Below are 19,459 nucleotides of genomic sequence, written 5' to 3' on the forward strand. Positions count from 1 at the left end.
ATCCGAACTACCTCGGGTCACGGGGAGCCTGTGCCTATCTCAGGCGTCATCGGGCATCAAGGCAGGATACACCCTGGACGGAGTGCCAACCCATCGCAGGGCACACACACACTCTCATTCACTCACACAATCACACACTACAGACAATTTTTCCAGAGATGCCAATCAACCTACCATGCATGTCTTTGGACCGGGGGAGGAAACCGGAGTACCCGGAGGAAACCCCCAAAGCACGGGGAGAACATGCAAACTCCACACACACAAGGTGGAGGCGGGAATCGAACCCCGACCCTGGAGGTGTGAGGCGAATGTGCTAACCACTAAGCCACCGTGCCCCCCTATATTATATTATATTATATTATATTATATTATATTATATTATATTATATTATATTATATTATATCCGAGGTAGTTCGGATAAGCGGTAGAAGATGAATGAATGAATGAATGAATGAATATAATATTATTATAAGTTTCAAAATCTACAAAGGAAAGACAAATGAGGTAACACTAAGGTAACACACAGAACAACTGTAAATGTACAACTTAGGAACACAATAAAAATATAAAATTAGATATAAAAGAACATGCCAGTAAGCACTGTTGTATTAACAGTAAGAAAGTGGAAGATGCATCACATTACTGAAGCACTAGACAAGGCCATCGCACAGAAACAGAACCTGGAGCTGAGAGTGGGGTGGAGAAGTACCCTGCAACCAACCTAAACAAGCTAAAGCATATAAAATGCTCTAAAATAATGGGTGAAAATCCCAAAGCAGAGAGCAAAGTTTGTTTTTCAGTGTGTTATTGCAGCATATATTTTTTTTGCAATAAAAACAGACTGGAGCAATCAGTGTAAGTGTAATTTGTAATCCAGACATATCCGATAAATTTTCAGGAAACTGAAGACTTTCACAAGGCTCTCCTGTCATCTGCACAATGGGTGTAAGATTTCTTTTTCTTATTACAAACTGAAATGATCTGATTTGATCTGTTTAGGCTTGCTATAGCATGCAGTTATCCAACAGCTTGATCAAATCGGGTGACAGTTACACTTACAGTGCAAGGTTTGCGTACATTTTACGTGTTGCTTCGTACATTTATCAGTCCCCGAAAACGTGTTAAGAGAAAAAAAAACCTCCTGCTGACATTCTGCTAACATGTGAACATGTGATAAAAATCGCCTGCGGTATTTCAGCATGACTTGAATTCTTCTTCTTGGCTTAAAGGGTATTGTAGGCAATAGTCTGTAACTTCCCTCCCCTTAGACTTAGTTAGAGGGGTCGTGGTGCGCAGCTGTGTGTAAGATGGAACTACACACACACTCACTCACAGCCTCGCGCACACACTCGAACCCTGCTACGGGACTGGTAGCGCGCGAGCTCACGCTACACACTTATTAGGTAAGTAAAAACTTTTGTTTCTCTTCTCTCCTGTTTGCCTGCTTTAAGAACTCATTTGGATAACGGATAAATGACTGTATCGGTGTCACTTTACAACGCCCGGTGATTATGTATTACTGAGCGTTATGCATGACTTTGTGAGGAGAAAAAGAATGTATATTTAAAAAAAAAAAACCACACATTATTGATGTATACTTTCATAAACCACCCTCACAGACCTCCCCATACAGTGAGAGACACATTGCTATAGTGAAGCATTTGCATGGTTAGAAAGTGCCCATGCATGCTGAGTAAAAGTCATTGTCTAAATATCTGTCAGTGTAGGTTAGGCAAGACTTAAATCACCTTCGTGCAAATCTTTAGCAAATTCATATTATGCTTAACAAAATTCACCCAAATAATGAAAGAAGTTAGTGTGTAAAGCTATGCATCCCTGTACCAGAAAGTTTGCCCTCTCATGCCTAATGTATTTGGATAAGCTGTTTGGTAGATCAGACTCTTAGTTCTTATGCATTGCTTTGGAACTAAGAACAATTCTAAAACTGTTTTTCTTCATCTGGATTGAAATCTGAAAGTTCGAATCCTTAGGGCTTGAAAAGTCTCCAGAAAAAAATAGAATCTGTTCCCCAGATGAGTTTCAGCACAGACCTGCTCAATACAAAAGCATCTTAACCAAACGCTGCCAAAAGCTTTCTTTGCATTTTCACTGGTGGCCCATAGCTTCATTTGCCATACCTGATGTTATTCCAGAAAAAAATCGCCACTGTTGGTTTATTTTGTAAAATTGTTTTTATAAATCATTTGAAGATTTCTCCAAAGAACTGGTAGCTGTGATATATTCTAAGTAAAGTTTGCTCATGGTAATTTAGTAATTTAGGACCTGAAGGTTTTCTATCATGGATTTCATACAGTGTGTTTTATAGACAATTACGCTTGTGTTTGCCAAACTAACCACACGTAGGAAAATATTAATATTGCTACAAAACTAGGATTTATACCTAATTTGTATGACGTAGACTTTAACATAATGTTATCCATGAATCGCAGTTACTGTATGGCCATTTGCTTCAACAGCATCTCATGTCCACCAGTGTCGATTTGAACTTGATTTGAGACTGAGCCAATTATGAAGCCAGTGACTTCATACTAATTGAAAAGGTTCCAAAGGAAATCTGCAGCACACACCCTAACATGCATCTCTCTTCATCTCTCACACTTTTTCTAGGTTCCATTGATTGCTGTCAGTATTTGAGACGAGAAACAAGCTTGTTGAGGAACCAGTACACAGCTTTGTCTACTGTACTGGAACTAATATAAATTCATATTTGAATAACTGGCAGCCCACTTTGCCATAATGAGGCTGTTGTTGTTACTGCTTTTGTACTGTGTGCATGAAATTTTCTGTCAGAAAGATTGTACAGGAGTGGAATGCCCACTTCTTAACCACTGCATTGATGAGGTTTTGGAAAATGGTGCCTGTTGTGCCACTTGTCTACAAACTGGCTGCAAATGTGAGGGCTACCAGTACTATGACTGTATTAATGCTGGCTTCAGATCTGGTCGAGTGCCTGAAGGAGAATCTTACTTTGTGGATTTTGGAAGTACAGAGTGCTCTTGCCCACAGGGTGGAGGACGGATCAGTTGCCATTTTATTCCATGTCCTGAGCTTCCCGCTAACTGCATTGAGGTGTCGGAGCCAGCGGATGGGTGTATTCAGTGTGAGCGGATAGGTTGTGTGTATGAGGGGCAGAAGTTTGAGGCTGGCCATTCATTTCACATGGACCAAGTGTGCCAAGTCTGCCATTGCCCTAATAATGGGGGGAACTTGATGTGTTCACCGATCCCAGACTGTGATCTGAGACAAGTTCATAAACCCATGCTTGCAGCTACCACAGAGGAAAACACACCATGGAGACATCAAAATAAAATCCAAAATCTTTTCAACCATCAAGGCTCAAGAACTCCCTTCTCCAAACCTTTTCCACAGTCGTATCGTGACAGCCTGCCTCCATTCAAACCAAACCCAAGCAACATTGATGGAGATGAAGGGGAGGAGGAGGATGAGGAGAACTATGACTACACTACAACAGATTCCTTAAAGCAAACTCGGTATGACCCTGCCTCTCCAGTGGAATCCTATGTTATCTCAGTTTCTGATCTGGAAAACAATCCTTCTCACCAAGCCAGAGGAACCAAGCAGGAGCTTAAAGAAATATTTGGTGTGCATGAAGCAACAACTGAAAAGTTTCCCTTAAATGAAGGGCGTATAGATGGGGCAAAATATCGTCGTCATAAAGTGAAGTCTACGAAAGACACTATGGAAGTTTCTGGAGACGATATTAGAGGAGCACCAGTTAGCATTCCTAAAGTTACTACCAACAAAGAGACAATCCCCATCTATAGAGATACCACACATGAAGAACAATTATATGTTTACAGAGACACAACTGTAAATGAGAGTTATGGCCCCTATAAAGATCATAACAACACAGAGGTTTTTGAGGAAAGAGACAGCCTGAGGAAGATGTCAGAGATCTTTAAAGAAACCACTGACAGTAATGAGTTTGATTCATATGAAGACAACACATACAGTGAAATACTCACTGATTCTCCAGTGACTGTATTTCCAACTATGCCTCAATCTACAGAGGAGACACAGATGACAACAACATCGCAGACTACCTGGGGCAGTGTTTTACCAGATCAGGCTTACCAGAGCACACCAGAAACTGTGGTATTTTACAGCACACAAAAGGAAGAGGTGAACGTAGAAAAGCAAGAAATCCCATTAAATAATGTCACAAAGAGTGACAAAAATCATGCAGTGGATGAAATGGTTGTAAAACATGAAAAACACCGTTTACAATCTATAAAGGAAAGCATCTATGAATCTTCAGCAGCACCTGACAGACCAGAAGAACATGAAACCAAATCAGAGATAAAACCAGAAGCATATACGAATCCCCCTGTGATCTTAAGCCCAACCAGCCAGTCACACTTGAGAGTGAACACAGAGGGTGGACAACCTCTAAGTAAACATTCGTATAGTCTGTTTGATGTTGCAGAAGAGGATGAAGAAGAGATTGAGGAAAAGGAAGAGAAAGACAACACACTCAGTTCTAATACAAAAGCCAACGAGGGTGAGTACTCATATACTTCAGGCCTAGATCTCACTAACATGGGTTAATTCTTTTTGCTTTTTCTTTCACACTAAACAGTATTATCAAAAACTAAAAACAAGATAAAACAAGAAACAAAATGAGGATAAATAAGGGATAAGTGTAATGTGATCTACACAATTCAAGGATTGTGGAATTTACTGTGTTGCTGTTTAATGAATATTCTGCATTGTATAGAACAGAACTGATGCTAGGGCATGCAAGAAAGCATGTTTTATTTTTATGTTTCAGAAACAATGAAAATGGCACAATGATGTAAAGGTCAGGGTCCCAGTACACATATCCAACATGCCGTGTTCTATAATTTATACCATTTATTGTCAATGGGTAACATTCGGAAAATGCTACTGTTTTGTCGAACAAAACATCACAATTACCTCTGTTGGTGTGGACTAGGCTTTAATTTTATTTAATTACTTACTGTTTATAATGAAAAATGGTCTACATCAAGAAGTTGAGAATGTAATTAATGCATTCTAGTTGCTGATTGGCATTGACTGGGCAGTACTTATTACATCTGTTAGCCTAAACAACTGTGCACCTGTGTATAAATTATGGCTTTGTGTAATTACATCCTTTCTGTTTACCATTTGGTATTCAGGGGAAACATGGAATAAACACGGTAGTTCATTATGGTATTGAAAGAATCAAGTATGCAGCTGCTTATCTGTGTGTACATGTAAGTATCTGAAAGTTTGCCCCCTTTTTTATTTTTATTAGGACATTGTTGACCCTTACAGTTTAGCTCTACCATCTAATATCTTATAAACAGCCACCAGTAAGTGTATTTACCCACTCAGCTCAATGGTTTCATTCATTTGGTTCATGCCAGATGCCCTTCCTGAGGCAACCCTCCAATTTCATCCGGGCTTGGAACCAGCACTGAGTCTTCAGTGGCTGGGTTAGTTTCCTGCCTGGGAATCAAACCCCAGCCACGGCAGTGAGAGCCCAGGATCCTGCCACTGGACCACCAGGAGGATATTTGGTCTCACTACTGTAAATCTGTTAAAATAATGTGTATATTAAGTAAACTCTATATAGATTTTGCCCGCATAAACTGCAGCTAGCCTTGAGTGCATTTTTGGCATACAGTATACATATTTTAATGTTTATACCAGGCAAATAATGGCAAGAATGGAAATGTCATGGACTGTCATTATATTTGTGACCCAGATCAGATTTCATTATGAAGTGCCACACCATTTTCACATTTAATTCCTTCACAAAGTATAGACATAGCTTTCAAAAAAGGGTTAGTCTAATTGTTCGATCAGTCTTCTGGTTTTAATTTAGATTTGGCATTTCACTCACTCTGATGCTACCCTTTCATTATTTAAGCTGTGCAGCCATTTGTCTCGTTGGGAGGAAAAGGTCAGCTAATTGTCTGAAGACCTCAATAGAGCAATGGGATAAATATTATCCCTTCCTCCCTGCATATGCTTATCTTGTACAGACTTGCTGAAGATCATTTAATTCCTTGTCCATTAAGATTTGATTAATGGTAAAACTTTACAGAAGATGACCCTGGGTCTTTGTTGAGTGGTGTCTTCCTGGAGCATGTTGCTCATGTCCTGCAAGATAAGCAGAGGAACTGGTTATCTTGTTAAGTGCTAGTTGGACACAGCTCAACATAAGCCACTCTCTCAGAATAGGAACGCTTGGAGCTTTTAAAAGCTAGTTTTTCCTCCTATGTCAGATGACAGGGAGAAGGGAGAGCTATTTTCATACTGATAACATATTTTCCATAGCTAAGCTTTGGTGTTCAACATCATGTATGCACTGATGGGAAAAATGTCTTGAATTTGAAGGGTTTTTCTGAGGTGCTTGGTTCCATATTATATAACCTGTGCTGTTTCATGCTTTATGAACTACCTTGCTAAAGACAATCCATTCTGAGGAGATCAAGAGTGCAGATATTTGGATTTAAGTGTGATGAAAAATGTTCGGTCCATGTTAATGTAAGAAGAGATTGAGGCAGAAAAATCTATTTCAAATGAATATCATATGCTGAATCAATAGGAAATATTGTATGTGTGGCAGGTTGTGAAAAAACCTGGTGGTTTCTCAAACAGAATGACAAGGTTGAATTTTTCTGGAAAAATATCTCATGTTTTGCATTCTTAACATTCTTTGCAACCTCAGTATTTCATAATAATTATAAAATTTCAAAATTATGAGGGAATATTTTAGTTACTTTATAATCTTGCCTAGGCTTCCATCCTTTAATTCTAAAATAATGTTGAGTAAGGAGTCAGTTTGCCTAAAGATGCCTGATTTTTTCCCCTGGTGATTTTCAGGTATTTCTGAAGTTGTGTCATAGAGAAATGAACATAATAAGTTGAGTTTGCAATCTGACACTGGCTGTCAAAATGTCAGATGCTCCTGCATAGTGAGTAATCTTAGAGACATAGAGGTGGAGTTGTTGCTGTAATGTCCATTGTTAAAATGTTTACAAATAAAATAAAGTTAAAATTGACATAGTCTTTTCACTTTTACTGATAACTATATATATTTTTTATTCTACCACTGGTTTAGACATCTGCAAAAAAGGAAAAAGAAATGTGCAAAGCTGATTTTGCAAAATGTTTTCCCAGGCTGTCACACATATGACTATCGGCCATAACGTTAAAACCACCTGTCTAAGGTTGGGAAGAGCATCACACTGCCTCTGTTGGTTTGATTGTTATTTAATATTATTTACTTTGCCTGTCGGAGGTTTTAACATTACGGCTGATCAGTGTAACAAACTTACACTGTTCCATGTTGAAAGGCACTTTTAAACAAATTTATATTTTGGCACAAACTTTGCCTAGATATACATTTTTATTGTAAATATGATATGTTTGGAATAATAATTTTGCAATGTTTTCTGTTACATATAACTGAAGCAAATCAGCATTTTTCCCTATTAACTGTCATCATAGTGCTTTTGTGATCTGGGGTCACTTTGTGAGTCAATTTGTTGTTTCAGCTGTATGATACTGTGTGTCATTAAAAGGCTGATTAGAGAAACATAAAGGTGACAGGATCAGATAAGGAAAGTTTATTTACTGTCTTACCTCAAGCATGGTTTTTCTCTTACATGTTGTGCTTTTACAGTGGCACATGGCTTGTCCATTTGCACAGGTTTTTACCTTTGCCCAAAGCTTGTTTAGTAAATTAGGCCTGCTCGTGACATCAAACTGTATTTAGGATGCACTTGAGTATTTATATAAATAGTGAACTTTCTCTCCTCAGAGCTATAAAAGTGATAAAAAACCTGTGCGGGTTTCAAACCCATCCGTTATATCCATCAGCATGACATGCAAAACCACTGTCTCTTAGAAGAAGAAACACACACACACACATGCTATGAGAAACATATGCAATTAACTCAATACATGTAATTCACTGAGTCTACATGCATTGGTTACGTACTTGTTATAAATAATATTCAATGATGTCACAGTTTATCCTGGTCTCACCTTGTTCTTTGCCTTATTGAGCTCAAGGCTAGTGTAGTGTTGGATTTCCTCCATTAATTGTTGTTATTGGACAGACTACGACTGACTTTTTCACTCTATTGAAATGGATGGGAAGAGCAGTGTAGACAAGGCTAGATATCTCCCTTGATGCAGTCATTGAATTATGTCAGAATAAGAAACACATAATGTTTTCCTCATATATTGTATTTGTGTAGTGTTTTTAACAGTGGACATTCTCATAAAGCAGCATTACAGAAATGCAGAAATAGGTGTATTTCTTAGTGAGTATGCCAGAGGTGAAAGTGAGAAGACAACATGAGAAAGAAACCTTCAGAGGAACCGCACCCAAATGCGAACCATCCTCTTGTGGGGAACACCAAATAGTAGAATAATAAATCAAGTACACCAATGAAACCTTTTGTGAAGAGGAATTTAGTAGCAGTTGAACCCCTGACAGGTCCAGATTTAATTTTCTTAAGATTCCAGACATAGATTCTTAACTTTTTATTTTATTAGTATCACTATATTTTGTAGTATCTACTCGACTTTTCAAACATTTTAAATACATCTAATTACGTGTCTCTTGTATTGCATTTAGTATTTTATGATTTAAAAATGTCCCCATAGGTCTTTATTTGGGTTGATATGAGGTGTTCTATCTGATATTCTGCCAAAACAAAGCAGGACAGGGTGGTGGATTTTCAGAGCTGTCACCCATATAAACATTATTTCATTTCATGATTGAGCTGATAGGATTGTGTCCTCCCTGATCCAGGAGGCCCCACCTGAGCTACAGCAATTCTTCCTTAACCACAGGCTCCTGAAAACCTGATTATGAAAACCTATTCTGATTATGAACACTAGCAGCACTCCCTTCCTGCCTCAGGGTCTCCTACCTGTTTTTAGAGACTGGGCACTGATGAAACAAAAATAGAAGATGTCCATGCTCATGAGAACATAGTTCTCTCACAACGCTTGAGGCAAGGCCAAGGGAAATGATGGTTCTATGACTGTGTTCCAAGTCAAGTCAGCATATCATAATCTTTTACTGCATTTGAGGACTAGTCCACCAGCATCTGTATTTTTTCACTGTTTACATTTTGTGTCTTCTGCTTCTTTGTTTTGAAATATGGGTCTGCAGCGTCTTTTGGTTCATCTGAGAGTGGAAAAGAAGAAAGGACTGACTCTGAGACCCTAATTAGGTTACTCTTTATGTAGCTCATGTAACTAGCTGAAATGTTCCAGGTGAAGTGATTTAGTGTCTTCCATGTTATACATATACACAATATTTGTTGATCTTAACTTTTATATTTCTAAAACCATTTTTGTTCTAAATTAAGCATGGAAATTGTAATGAAAAACCTTTCTTTCTTCTTTCTCACTCATCCATGGTATTTTTCTCTTAACTATTCTTCTTTGGCTTTCTTTTTCACACAAAGTCAATTACATTTACAGCATTTAGCAGACACCTTATCCTGAGTGTTTTACATTTTTGTATTTCAATTTATACAACTGAGCATTTGAGGGTTAATGGCCTTGCCCAGGGGCCCAGCAGTGGCATCTTGGTGGACCTGGGATTTGAACTCATGACCTTCTGATCAGTATTCCAACACCTTATCCATTAGACTACATCCCTCAATAAACCACTTAATTCAATAAAATGTGGTTCTCATATTTTGCACAAGTTACTAATATTATAAACTGTGATGGTTGGGTGACTTGGGTTAAGGGCTGCAGAATGACTTGTGTAATCTGGGTCGAAAAAGAAAGGAAGCGACATTTAAGTAAAAATATGTTTCCAAAATCTTGACACAGTCTGAGCTAAATATCTACTTATCAAAAAGTCAAAAAGTCATTTAAACTTACACAAGTAAAACTGTGGAAAATAGCTAACCACAAATTCATCATGCTTGATCATGCATAAATAGCTACTCTGTTTCAACAATCAGTGATGAGGAAAACATAATTTAAACCTAGACAAACCTAGAATTGGGCTTGCTAGTTAGTTAATGTTTAGACCCTGTTAGAATGAGTAATAAGGCACATTAGCCACAAAAATTAGCTTATGTAACAACTAACTAATTTACTTATCTAAATTACAGAATGTAACACACCACACAAATTTACCAAACTTACATTTATATAGGAGGAAAATATATATATATATATATATATATATATATATATATATATATATATATATATATACACGTATGCGACACATTTGCGACACATTTTTCCATAGTATCTTGCTTAACGTGAGCATGAAGTGCTTTATTGAAGAATGAGAGCTTGCTTTGACCACTGAGAACTGTGCAGGTATGTCGCCTCAGGCCAGACGTGCCAGATTTATGTCCGTTGTAAATTAACACTTTTGCACATTTATTGCAACTTACGAAGTTTAACGCTTTCCCATTTTTTTCAGTGACAATTGAGAATTGTGTCCAGATGTCTGACTTGCCTTGCTTTGCTTTTGTCAAGTAAACAGCCGCTTTAATCTTCTTCTCAACGTCATGTGTTGACTCCATTCTTATTATTAGGCTACACGCCAAATCCCACCGGGTCCCGCGGATCTCCCACTAAATTTTCTGACCGCCCACTCCCGCCCGGGGCAAAGGTGAAACCGCCCGCTCCCGCGAGATTTGCGTTGGGTCCCGCGGGAGCCCAATCCCAATGCAGCCCTCTACTACATATCACATCACAGGTTTTTTGCCAAAAAAAACAAGCATATCCACCATCACAGACAGTGATGATCAGATTCAATATTACCATTAGTGCTAAAAGCTCTCTCTGATGCAGAGCGTCATATATTTCTGTGCTAGTTTGCATAGCCTAGGGAAGTTTACATCTTTTCCATGGTCTACACATGGCATGTAAATGTGCTCAGCAGCCACTGCTTCTCTAAACTGTGCTGCTAAACTGCTGCTCCAGGACTCTTGCTATCATTTTCTGAGTGGAACCCCATCGTGTTGAGCAGTCTGTCACCATGGCATGCTCTGGGATGTTGAGCTCTCGTTGTGCTTCCCTCAAGGCCACTCTTTTCTTTTACTATGGGAGACGTGGCCCACAATCTTCCTGCATATCCCAGTAGCCCTGTTAATGCTACTGGGAAAAAAGACAAAATATTTACTTACTACAGTGACATTGCAAAACATTTAATATTCACATTCTGATTACATGTCAAATTCCATATTAATAGCTTAAATAGGCCACTGTGAATTTCCATTTGTATTTAAAATAACTTTATTAATAAATCAAGGATACGACCCCTAACCTCGTAGTGAATTGCTTTTACCAGTACAGTAGTTTATAATATTTGCTGTAGCCTAATAACAAATGATAAAATCAATTTAACTTACCAGTGGCCAAATTATGTCTATGCCCCAAACACTGGATTCTAGTCCACTGATTAAGCTCCACTGCTTTGACAATGTTGGTGCTGTTGTCTGTAGTAATAGCAACCTGACACTCCTCACAGAGGTCCCACGCAGCTAGTGCCTCTCTCAAGCCCAAGGCTATGCTCTCTCCAAGTTGTTCGTCAGGGAAATACGCTGTTTGCAGGCAAAGGCTGTTCAGTTCATACTTCTTGTCGACAAAGTGCACAATCTGAAGCTCAATACAGTCAAGCTAATATATGGTTCACTTGTCCTGCTTGACCACAGGTCCGTAGTGGTTGAAAAGAACGTCACCATAGCCATTTCCTTTCGAACTTCGCTGCGGCGTGAGTTATAAGGCTCTTGTCCTGTGTGCGGATCATTTTCTGAAATCCCACTTTAATAATGGTGTGTATGGGCATCATGTCTTTTGCCAAGAAATGCATTATGGAGTCTGTGATTTCTTTATATTTAAGGCAAAGACGAAATATGGTGTGAGACTCACAAATACATCTGTAATTGTTTTTTTTTCGGGTAACAGCTTGTTTCCTTCAGCTGTCTCTTTATTAATCTTGGTTTTCTCTGTCATGCATTCATTATATTTTTCTCTGTGACATTTCAGGTGCTGATATAAATTTGTTGTATTGCCACGTGATGTAGCAACTTTAAATTTGCAATTCTTGCACAGTACCTCTCGCTGCTCAGTGTTGGTAATCTTAAAGCCAAAATATCGCCATATAACAGAGGTAGAGTTTTTTTTAGCTACCAGTTGAGTGTCCATCCATCTTTGTTCTAGTCTCCGCACTGCACACCGGATACAGTCGTGTGACCACAGACACCACACGTGCACTGCCTAAACTCAGACTCTTTGGTCTTTTTTTTTTGTTAGCAGAAAATCTGCAAACTGTCTTCAGAAAATACGTGTTCTCATGCGTTTATTAATGGTGCTTGCAAAGCAACATTATTACTATCCTGCATACTCTTCTGGACAAAAATTCGGTATGTAACTTGTCCCGCAGCTTTTGCCCTATACCCATGAATGATGTGTCAAATTGACCGGCTCATTGAGGAGAGGTGTGCTATGACTTTTCTAAGCGACTTCCGGTACCGGGTCTCAAAGTGGCCTTTTTTCCCATAGACTCCCATTATAAATTTTGGAGGTTTATAACTCTTCAAGCTTTCGAACTATATACACCAAACTCGGCCAACTCCTTTAGGGTGATACTCTGAACAAACTTTTAAATTGGTGTACCGACTGGCCTTCTGGTTGTGCCGCAGCCCCACCCCCAAAATATGCAAAATCAAAATATTTTTTACAACATGGACATGTGACGTATCAAAAGACTCAGAACAATGAGGGGAACTTCCTCACATGTAATTTGATGAACTCATGTTACGTCACATGATTTCACGTGAAAATAAAAAATTTGCACAACATAGACATGTGACATCAAAACACTCAGCACAATGAGGGGAACTGCCTCACGTGTATTCTGGTCACGTCACATGACGTCATGTGAAAATCTAAATTTAGCACAACATGGACATGTGACATATCAAAACACTCAGCATGATGAGGGGAACCCATTCACATTTTCTTCAGGAAATGTACGTTCTAGTTTATCTAGTACGTTCTAGTTTAAAATCGCAACATATTGCCATCATATAATCGCACAGGCTGACATCACAATTGCAATTGCAATATGATTAATCGCATTATGAGTGATATAACGCTTAAGTTTCAGTAACGCTTGAGTAATGTACAAATATTTAAGTAAAGTTAAAAAATAACCAGGTATGCAATTAACTGTGAAAGCTTCTAAATTTTTGACGAGTTATGTTACATCTGCATTACATTTAAATGTCTAGGTTTCTGTTGACTCTGTAACTAAAACCATCTGTCCTTTGAGGCTTTGAGGCTCAAGTTAGATGCTTTCTACAGTAATCAGCTCAGATGCTACAGGTCACATGTGATGACCACAAGTTTTTCTAATATATTATTATTTATTTTATATAATAAATAAACATGGCAGGGTGTACTGTGTGCTAGGAAAATAATCAACATGGTGGTGTGTTATCTGTCAGTTTAAAGTTGAATACTTTCCTATAACAGCACATCCCAATGTTTTTTATTCAGCTTGTACCTCACCAATTACAAGTGTTATTATATTACTCAACAACATATAATATTTTGACTGTTTCAAGTTATGTTTACTCATGTGGTATTTCTGTGTGACAACTTAGTACCTTCTTCATTCCCTCACCAGTGATCTGTTTTTTCTCTCTGTTGTTAGTAGTAGGTAAAAATACAACTTGTCTAGTTACAGAGAACCTAAAAAAGGCCTCTGTATTAAAGGCTTTTTTGTGGCTTTGAGTTTACTGACTATAACAACTTACTGACATCTGAGACTCCATAGAGTCAGAAAGCAGAATGCTTCTGTTTTTTTCTACAAGCTTTAAATCCATTTATTTTTGGTCCTAGACTATGTGGAACATCTGCTGTTATATAGCATATCAACACTTCATAACCAGTCAAATTTGAGAATGCAGTGCTGTTATTATAAGACTATTAATGTTTCAATTAAAATATATCCAGTGACCATAACTCTGCAAATCCTCTTATAATTACATGGTTTTCCAATGTCCCTGTGGTCATTGGAGTCTCTCAGCTTATCTTTATGTCCAGTTGGCTACATAAGCATGTAGGACTTTTCCTTCTTTTGTTCAATCCCCATTAAGAACTATGGTTGCGATGTTGTGTGTTTACAGTTCTCTCGCTTTCTTTTACATCAATATCTCAAGCTGCTTTTTTTACTGTGGCGGTAGGAAACCAGGTCAGCATTGATAACTATCACTACTCTGGAGCTCCTGCTTCACTGGGTGAGGAGCCTGGTTTGAAAAAGTATAATTGGAAGCCATTCATCAAGCGCTGTAACTGCCAATAGAGGCGGGTGATTGCAGACACCACATTGCTATTTTTGAGACTAATTAAGATAAAGATCTTTGACAAACATGCGAAACAATGGCAAGGAAGATATGTCTACTACAGTCCATCAAGGAACAGTGAAAGACAGGAAGAAAGAGAAAGAAGCAGAGCAAGGAAATGACTCAGATGATATAATGTATGTCAAGTTTAAAATATTTCTTCAAGTAGTTCACATCAGCCTTCTTTTACTGAGTAAGAGGTATATACACTAAGATCTTGATTTATTGTAACTCATACTAGACATGCAGTTGTTGAGTTGAGGAATCCAAGTCAGCTGATTTATTGTTCATGTTTTTACATCAACAGCAATTTGACATGAAGCTCCATGACAGGAGCTTGTGGTTTATTGTTATTTTTTACACGTCTCCATCTTTCTAGGGCTTTTGACTGCTTTATTTCTCAGCCCAAAGGATTTGCCTTGGTGATTTTCAAAGAGCCCAGCTAAAGAGTCTGAAGTTGTGGCACTTGAATGATATGTAAAACAGTCGTCATTACTAAAACCCGAAACGAGACATGATAGAATAAACATTTCAGATCATTTCTTCAAGAAATGTACAGTGGAAAAACAGATGATTATGAGTATGATATAAACAGGGCATGTCTGCAAAATTAAAGGTTATTGTGCATGAATTATACAGATGGATTATAACAAGAACCCTTTATTACATTAATAAAATATTGTTATATTTGAGACATTTTACACATTTTTGAGCAAACTGAATCAAATAAATGGTACTCCATCTGTGTGATGTGACACAATTATGCCATGTCACATATACCAAAAAGATTTCTGTATATTTAATATTTGTATTTTTCTTTAATATTTTATCTACATTTAAAATAAAAAATTAGCACTTTCTAGAATACCTGCATTCATGATATTTTACATGTTAATGTATAGCACTATGCAGCAGGATACTACAGTGATAATAAAAGCACATTGGCAGGTGCTATTGTAACAAGATATCATCACAAGATAATGCGTGTGTGTGTGTAATTAGAAGAAGCCTAATTTACATAACAATAGCTGTGTAGACATTAGGGTAGACATATACAACTGCTTACAATGATGTAGCTGTTTGATGTTTTTTTTTCAGCAGCAGACCTGCATTCAATGCTAGACATTTATTATCTCAGTCCTCCTGTTAGATTGGCCTTTTACTCAGGGGCTGTGACATGTATCACTTGGTGATAGAATAGCACACATTACTAGCTTGATGGCAGTGTGGGTCAGTGTGATGAGCCTTGCTAAACAAAGAAAGCTGTGTTGGAAGAACAAAGCTAGTGAGCTCATTGTCTGGGGAACAGTCTACTTTACTGGTCTTAATTAGCAGTGATGCATTCTTTATCTTCTTAATTAAGACTGCTGGGAATTCGTTACTTGTCTGAACACTGTTGAAGGTTTTCACTCAGATGTGAAATTGAAAAGCCTAGTATCATGAATATAATTTGGATACAACAATCCACTTATTTGGTTCTTTGCTTTCCATTTTACATGGGCATCGTAAGAAGCCAACAGTAATAAGAAAAAATATTATAAATGGGTGAAATGCCTGATCGACTGCTCATTTCATGGGGTAAGGATTAAAGCCCATGGAAATAATCAAGTACAAGATAGCATCACCTGATACATGGCATGTTGTCTATGAGATACTCATGTATACTATTGTGCTTTCTGCTTTCCTATATGAAGTGTTATCATTTCTCTGAACCATGAGTTAATCCCTTATCTTCATTATTCAATTTCCATGCATTTTCCTCGAATATTTTCTAGCTGTGCTGAGGAAAAGTGCTTTCCCACTTTCATTTGCTCGGATGGTTTTGTGTAGAAGCAGCTCCATAGCGGTAATTGGGAAGTAAGTCGGTTTGGTTCTAAAATTGATTTTCCTTCTTGAGAGGAGGACTATTTGGCCCATTTATTTGAAATTAAAAAGCTTCAGGCTTTCATTCAAAGTGATGAGGTGAGAGGCATTGTATATTAAACCATATGGCTTATAAAAACTGTATGCAAAAATGCATATTGGCTCTGTTTCTAAATTAAGCATAGACACAAAAGAAGCTGTTAGAAGGAGCTTTCTAGTGAGTCTGCAGAAAGTTAGTTTCTGATAATTGTCTGGTTTTTGCTTGCACTTGTCCATTTTTCAGCATTAAATCTAACTGGGATGCTGCTATTTCTGACATACACCAGACTCCTGAGAAAACATCTCATCAGCAGCAGAGCGCAGATTCTTCATCGGTTTTGAAAAGCTCTTTCTGTTCTTACAGTGCTCTGGTGCTTTGAAACCTTAATCAGAGTTAACAGGTAAATGTTTGTATTTTATTTATAATTTACCGTCATACCTACATCAATCATACCACACAGAAAAACATCCTGTGTTTAATTTACTTCTACATGTATAGTGCTCTTGAGAAATATTTTTAGAAATTGAATTTCAGCATAAACTGCAATTATTTATGGCTTCTTATCAGACCTTGTGGAATAGAGTTTCATAATTGTCCACAAATCACGTCTATATTTCGTCTATTTTGTTTAGCATGTCATCTATATAAGCATATGACATGGCAGATTGCTAACAACAGTTACCTCTTAATGCATTATTGTTGTTTATGTTTGTCTTTTTATGTATCGGTGCTTCAGGTTAGTACTTTTGACTCGTCTGAACAGAGTAGACATTTGTTTATTGAAGCATTCTGTTTTTGTCATAGCCATTTTTAACGATCCAGTTCAGTTCACTAATTAGACAAGAGAGGGTAAATCTATGAAAATCTAATGAGCTGCCTTCAGCTAAATAATTTACACAAATGCCAGAACACAATATCAGCTACAGTAGCTTCACTGGTTCATGTTTAAAAAAAACTAGAGTCACTGAGCTATGGACAGTTTTGTCAAGCATTTATTGTTTTTGCGTCAGAATTTTTTGAGAGCTCTATGCAGACTGTATAAATATTTAGCCGGGTCCACATTCAGACTGTGGTCCTCCAGTTTGTATGCAGTTATACTCACACATAAGAGCAAAAACAATATAGTTTATTAGAATAAATATTGTCAAAGACAAAATAAAAGTGATCTTTTTTTGCCAGCACTTTGTAATGAGTAGCTTCATTTCTGAAGATAAACTTCATGTAATTGCATGAGTCCATATCAAAGAGCTAACAGCAAATCATGTTTGGCTTTTAACCATCTGTTGCTGAAAGAATAACGTATTATGTACTAATGAGCCTCTTGTGTCTTCACACAGAGGGAATATTAAAAAAAAAAAAACTAAAAAACTTTAAGTTAAATGCAGAGTTTTTCAGAGGGGAAGGTCAGGCAGTTAATTAATTTAAGGTCAACAATGTGCTGTATAGTTTTGAAAAAATCAAATGAATAAAAAATGTAAATAAAATGAACATCTTAGTGTCTAGTCATTCAAAATTTTCTTATTATTGTGCTGCTTAGAAATAAGCAATATATCCAACAAATGCAAATCTATGTGCTTTACATACTCTTGGCATTTTAATGTCCTTTGTATCTATTTTCTTTAGTTCATGTAGCTGACTGTTTGTGGGGGACAAGGCCAAATGTGTATTATTTAGAAAGTAGGATTTTTTCCCCCAAAAAGTGTTTAATTTTATTTTGTTCATCCACTTTACAAATGAGTTCATGGAGTCATGAACCAAGTTATGAGAAATGTAAATGTTCATTCATCCACGTAATTATTTAACAGTATTCTGTGTGTTTATGTCAAAGCAGAACTTTTGAAAGGATTAAGAGAATCCACAGGAGACAAATATATGTTGGTTGAAGAATCAGTCATTCAGTACAGTGCTTAGGGGACACTGGCTTGAAGAATCCAAAGAAAGGCATTCCAACAGTTTCCATTGATCAAATAAGTTTTATTTCCTCCATCCACTGGAACAGGCTGTGTGTATATTGGACTGTTCTGGACAGTTTGTTTTGTGAGCATGGATGTCAGGCTTCAGAAGCATGTTTTTTTTTGCTTTTCTTACCCTTGTGTTGTTCAATTCTCTAGCAGGTAACCAACCAGGCTGCTGAGGGGTTGACTCTCAGTGCCAGTCCCAAGCATGGATAAAGAAATTGGAGGATTATGTAGGAAAGGGCATCCAGGCACATGTTAATGCAGCTATAAATGGGAGTATTTCCAACATATAGTCAGCATGGCTTCATCATTAGGAATTCAGATGGAAATCCAGATTTCTGTAAGCCAGCTATGTGAAAATATATCTTAAGTGCTACACAAATATAATACAGATGAACCAAAATTAAAATATAGCTACTCTACACTAAATCATGTAATCATGAACAGAAAGTTTGGAGCAGTTCTTATGCTCATGAGCTAAAGAAATGCTTCAGCATTTTTCAAGCTTATGTTTAACTCCCACGTCTTTATATTATGTGCAATTATCACAGACATGAATCTTGACATTTCTTTGCACTGTAAAGAACAGAAGACCAAACTTGTTTATGATTAAAGTCTAAAGGCAGTTCAATTCTGCCAAGAAATGTTTAAAATACACCAATATAACACAAATTACAAAAACAGACACATTTCACTCATTGGGACCTTTCGTATTACAGTATATCAAAGTTGTTTTTGTGTAAGTTTGATCAAAACCTAATGTACAGCTATAAATTCAGTATTCTACAGAATTCTGTCTCCTAGCTCTGAAAGCACAAAATATTTAATTTCAAACTAGCTCTAAATAATTTATAAAACAGTTGAATTCTCTGTTCTGATTGGTCAGAAGGTGCTAATTAAATTTCTATAACAGCTCTGATAACTGTGGTGCCTATATTTGAAATCATAATTTATATTATATATTATAATATATATTATATTATATGTGCTGTTTCTAATGTGTCATCATTTCACTCTTACACAGAAAATGTAGGGTGGAAGCTGCACATTTAAGCAAAAGAGCATGCGTGTTGAATGTCACTGTGAAGGAAGCTCATCTCAGTACAAAAGCATTATTGCAAGTGTGATAAAGTCTATAAAAATACATTTGACATTTCAGACACAATATGGCCAAATACATTGTTTATTTTTT

General features: G+C 37.2%; 1 protein-coding gene across 1 annotated transcript in view; it reads left to right on the forward strand.

Annotated features, from left to right (window-relative positions):
* Positions 1–1,287: 1,287 nt before the first annotated feature.
* The window catches only part of fbln2 (fibulin 2), a 65,332-nt gene continuing 47,160 nt past the window's right edge, over positions 1,288–19,459 (forward strand). The window contains exons 1-2 of the mRNA XM_060858407.1: positions 1,288–1,404; positions 2,630–4,544. Of these exons, the coding sequence (XP_060714390.1) occupies positions 2,759–4,544 (1,786 nt within the window). The 5' untranslated portion in view covers positions 1,288–1,404; positions 2,630–2,758. The remainder of the gene's footprint in view (positions 1,405–2,629; positions 4,545–19,459) is intronic.

Source organism: Tachysurus vachellii, chromosome 22 (assembly GCF_030014155.1).
Source record: "Tachysurus vachellii isolate PV-2020 chromosome 22, HZAU_Pvac_v1, whole genome shotgun sequence".
Taxonomy (NCBI): domain Eukaryota; kingdom Metazoa; phylum Chordata; class Actinopteri; order Siluriformes; family Bagridae; genus Tachysurus; species Tachysurus vachellii.